The sequence below is a fragment of the Nestor notabilis genome, unplaced genomic scaffold (assembly GCF_000696875.1).
Source record: "Nestor notabilis isolate BGI_N333 unplaced genomic scaffold, ASM69687v1 scaffold11713, whole genome shotgun sequence".
Taxonomy (NCBI): domain Eukaryota; kingdom Metazoa; phylum Chordata; class Aves; order Psittaciformes; family Psittacidae; genus Nestor; species Nestor notabilis.
In genome coordinates, this window is record NW_009922423.1 from 11,950 (window position 1) to 17,110 (window position 5,161).

The 5,161-nt window shown below is 39.0% G+C and overlaps 1 protein-coding gene across 1 annotated transcript in view; it reads left to right on the plus strand.

The window, feature by feature from the left end:
- Positions 1-684: 684 nt before the first annotated feature.
- Positions 685-5,161, plus strand: part of TMEM47 (transmembrane protein 47) — a gene marked incomplete at its 5' end in the record, with an annotated part of 8,598 nt that continues 4,121 nt past the window's right edge. The window contains one exon of the mRNA XM_010011611.1: positions 685-825. Coding sequence (XP_010009913.1) covers positions 685-825 — 141 coding nt within the window. The remainder of the gene's footprint in view (positions 826-5,161) is intronic.

The window sequence follows — 5,161 nt, forward strand, 5'->3', positions numbered from 1 at the left end:
TTTATCACTGCATTCGCTATGTATGAAAATAATTAGAAAATACACTGGGCCAAATCCAGAAGTTGATTTTGGGGAAAGAGAGATAACTGATGTTTTAAAATGGACTTCAGATTTAACTCGGTCTACATCTAATGTTTGTTAACCCCTCCCCCTTTTTTTTTTCTAGTCTGGAGGGTTTTTTTTATTCCTTTAAGCATCTGCTACCTTCACCTTATTTTTGTTAGTCATATTATGTGGCTTCCCAAGTGTCAGGTGTGTATGATGAGCCTTCCTATGTCATCCTAATCAGCTCAAGCAGAGGTTTGACTTTCACTGTCTTTTGTGAGGAGGTTACTGCAGACTGGGGTCTAGCTAATAGTGACCTGGCCTCACTTTCTCATTCTAAATTGGACAAAAACCAGGGGACCAACTTACTCAGTCTTACTGGAGCCAAATCCCAAAGAGGGCGAGTAAGCCTTAGAAAAAGTATGGGAGGTTGTAGCATTTTGCTCCTGAGTTGCATCTGCTATATAAAGGTGTTTCACTAATTAGGAGAAAAGAAATCTGAAGCACAGTTGTTTGTTTACTCGAGCCTTGATGCAGCCTCTTGTGTTCCTCATATTCTGCTATTTCTGTCTGACCTATGGACTTGTTTTACTGAAATTGTATTATTATTGTTTTCCTCTCTCTGTTTTTTTCCCCTAGACTGGCAGATAGCTACTCTTGCTTTGCTGCTGGGTGGTGCTGCCATTATTCTCATAGCTTTCCTAGTTGGGTTGATCTCTATCTGCGTGGGATCTCGAAGGCGGTTCTACAGACCAGTTGCAGTCATGCTCTTTGCTGCAGGTAAGCAGATTACCGGCGACATTACAAGAGCAGCTTCACTTTGGTGAAGGAAGACATGTCTTGTTCTGCATACTAATTCAGAAGCATTTGGTTTATTTCTGTTTACTCCAGTGAGGTTTTTCAGGATACCAGTTCTGCACAGCATTAATCATTTTTGCGTTGCACTATTACTAGTTCATAAGAAATTATTTATTTGTGTTATATTTATTATTTCGTGAAGTACATGCAGCAGGGGAAACTACAGAGGATAAATCTCAAAGTACCATTTTTAATCTATGACTTTGTACTGCTTGATGGCCCCATTTTTGTTCTTCACACAAAGCCATTTCTGTTATTTTAATGTTCTTCCTTTTACAATTTCAAAATGGGAAAATTAATTCCCAAATGTGAACTCTTGAAGCCCTATGTGTGAAAATAAATAGGATTATGTTGCAAGGTGTTTATGTATGCCCCTGTGCAATAAGGAATTAATTTCATTGTGTCAGCTTGCTTTCTTAGTTATTAATTTAACAAGCTGTCATAGTGTAGTCCCTGATTCATTTTAAAAACATGAAAATGGAACAGTTTATATAAACTATCACAAAATCTTAAGGGAGACCTATAAATCTGAACTGTCTGTAAGACTGTTCCAGTGAGGTGTAATTACAATATCAAATCATCTCCTTTTATACATGCTGGTGTTTTGGGGCTTGGTCAGCACGGATGTTTCTTTCTCCTGAGATTCTCCGAGCATAGTGTGCCTTCGTCTTGTCACTCATATCTGCATTGGAGCCAGCAGCTTAAGGCCTTTCTGTTAGCCCATAATGAAGAGGATGACAGAACCTAGTATTTGGGATGTATTAAAAAAAGCCACTTGCAAGAATACAGAAAGATAAGAGCACAGATTTTGCAGGGTATTCGGAAATGAAACAAAGCTTCGAGGAAGGCTCCTGCTGCCCCCTGCTGATAACGTTACCTTGGTTGAGCCACAGTTCTTCAATATGCACTTTTATTTGCTCGAGAGAGGTTGATGGGTTGTATTTCATTTGCTTTTAGGAAATGAATGTAACCTAGGATCAGATTTCCTGAGCGGAAATCATATCTTTTTGTTCTTTGTGTCACTTTGCTTGCTTGGTTGAATGAATAAAGAAACTGGTGCCATCATTTTAAAATTTAGTATTAATTCTGAGATTACAAAGCACGCTGGGCAGTTAACCTTGAAGGAAATAGGACTGTTGAATTTCTCTAGTGGTTTCTTACTTGGCTTTTGGCTTAATTTCTCATAGTATTGTGTAGTAACTTAGGAATTATTCAGCCATACACTGCCTCTCTTGCCATGTCGCTCATTTAGTGTATGGTTAAGTTTGTACTAAAAAAAAAGAAACAATTTTCCCCAAGATAAAAATTCCCCAAATCCTGCTGTTTATCATAAAGATTAATCTCTTTTCCTCTGCATAAAATAAGTTCTTTACTGCAAAAGGTTGGGAGTAGAAGGGATTAACACTTACTTGCATCATAAAGGGAAATACATTGCTGCTTTAGCTCATGAGTGGTGTTCACCTCTTTGCTTTGCCTGTGTGCATATGCATTTTAAATAGCTATGACCTGAAGCAGATAAGAAGAGAGATGATGAGGCCAAGACAGCCTGCTTCATTCTACTTCATTATTTGGCAGATCTGAGGAGAATCCTTTTGGGATTTGACGCAGAAACCGTTAGTGTCATTTCCTACAGATTTTATCCTGGATGTCAGCTATTTTTAAAGGTGAATATGGACTGATATATCATGAAAGAATCATGAAGATAATCCCCTGCTGAAGAGGGGAAAGTTAAGGTTGCAGCCAATAGAGTTTGTGCCTTATGCAACTGTCCATGGATTCAAACCTTCACCTCTGGATTTCACAGAAGATCCTTGAGGATGTACCCCACCCTGACCTATGGGTCTGCTTATAAGACCAAATGTTCTGCATGACTCTAGTTAGGAGTCTGCCAGCTGCCTCTGGAAGAAGGACACAGGATGAATTGCCCAGAGACATTTAACAGTCTTTGTGGGTGTTAAGTAGAAAACATCACTGTATGAGAGAAGGGACAAAATGTAAAAGTGTTTTCCAGGCACTTTAGAGTCCAAACAGTTGTCTCTAGGCATTTTTTCTTCTAGTTTTGATTATTTTTTTCTTTTCTTTTTTTTCCCTTTTTTTTTCTTTTTTTTTTTTTTTTGTCCTCAGCTTCAGGTTTCAGTTCGTGACTCTGTAGGTGAGGAAGAAGATTGACTGACTAGGAGTGGAAGAGATGGGAAGCAAAGGGACAAAAAAATAATTTAACCTAGATACTGAGAAAAAGCTAGCAAGAGATCAACAGATGCTTGTGTGTTTAAGATACATACTGTCAGCTCCGTGTAATGGAGAGAGGAACAGGAATAACTCAACTAATGGAAAAATGTGGAGAGAGGCAGGACACTCTTGCATGGAGCCACCTTTTCTTATACAGCTCTTCCCAGCATTTTTGGTCTAGTAGAGGCCACTAGCTTACGTACTTGCTGGAGTATCTTGGTGGTTATGAACCAAACTGGCCCTGAAAGCTGCATTGGCAAAGTACAAGTTCATAAGCTTGTCAGTGGAGGAGTCTTATGACACAGTTACCAGAGAACTGAGTGCTAACCAAGTCTTAATTTAGGGATAGAAAGAGAAAATTTAGTGGTTGAAAGTCCAAAAAGCAAATAAAAAAAAGGTAATCTAAAAGTTTTTTTGTTTTTTTTTTTTTATCTTCTGTGGCTATGTTTTGATAATTTTAACAATGTTTATAAGAATAACCTGTTGAGGTTAGTAAGCTTTTAAGACATTTCACAGGATGCTTTTATATGTAAGCTAGGGAAGCAGTGGCTAAGTGGAAGTATTATAGGTGAGAGAGTTAAAAAATAATAGCAGTTAATATTTGGAGAACACTTAAGAGGATGTATCTTTTTTTTATGACAGAGAGTCAGAGCACATTCTGGCTGGATTGCTTCCTGACTTCTGTTCTCATAGTGATGTGAAAGATAGAATAAAAGTCTGCTTGTCAAATTTTACAGTGTAACTAGAAAAAAACCATAGATACATTGGAGGACATAATTTGACTCTGAGAAATTGATGGAATGGTCTGAAAAAGTAGGACTCTAGTACAAGTTGCTACAGGGTGGCGAAAAGTGTCACAGCATCAAAGAAATATTGATAGGAAAGATATTTTGTAGGTCATGAGTGCCAGCCTTCTTGTTGAGGCAGGACAGTCACTAACACTGGGTCAATCAGCTGCAGCTTTGTCTGGACCAGTCTTGAAGAACTCCAAGGATGAAGATTCCACAGCTTCTCCAAGCATGTTGTTCTAGTGCCATGTTACCCACCTTATGATACTTTTTTTTCCTGAAGTCCATCCTGAATGTCTGAAACTCAGGTTTGTGTCCATTGCCATTATCTTGGATTGCCGTTATTTTGGTTGCCATTATCTTTGGGCACTACAAAGAGTATTGTTTGGTTGGGTTTTTTTCTATCATGTTGCAGCTACATTTTCAGATAACTATAGGCTAGTTTGAAATTACTCCTTAGCTGCCTCTTCATTAGTCTAAATAAACATAGCGCTCTCTCATCCTCCTCTTAGGGATGATGTGCTGCAGGATTCTAATTATCGTGGCAGCCCTCTGGACCCTTGTTCTTTGGTTGGTGAAGCCATGTTCACTTGTGATTGTCGCTTTGTTCTGCATCTGCTTGGAGGTGGACTCCAAGATGATGTACTCCGTAATGATTCCAGGCATTGAGTTGAGGCTGACCAGCTTACAATTCTGTGGATTTTTTCACTTCCAGCCTTTTCAAAGATGGACACAACATTAACCTTTTCCCAGTTGTCTACATGTTTCCTGATCACTGTGATTTTTCGTAGATGATAGAGGGCTCATGTTGACATTAGCCAACTCTTTCATCACCCTTAGGTCAATCTCATCTGTTCCTGTAGGTGTGGATGCAACTTGTAACTCATCACTAAGTAGTTCCTGCACTGCTGATCTGCTGACACCCTCCCAAACCTTGTCATTTAGAGGTCTTGGAGAAGGCGTCACAATACATCATCTGTCACTAGACTGACTTTCCTGTCCATCGTTGCATGAATATGTTTGCTGAACTTCATTTCGCAACTAATGCACCTGTGGAAATTCTTATTTATTACCCTTTTTGCCATTTGCTAGCTTAATATTGGGCTCCAGCTGGGCTTCAGCCTTCCTGAGTTTGTATCTAAGCATCAAAACAGTATTTTTATACTCCTGTCATCATCTATCCTTGTTTTCTGCTCGTGTGTGTGCCCCTTTCTTGCACATTCATTGAGAAGCTTTTTGTT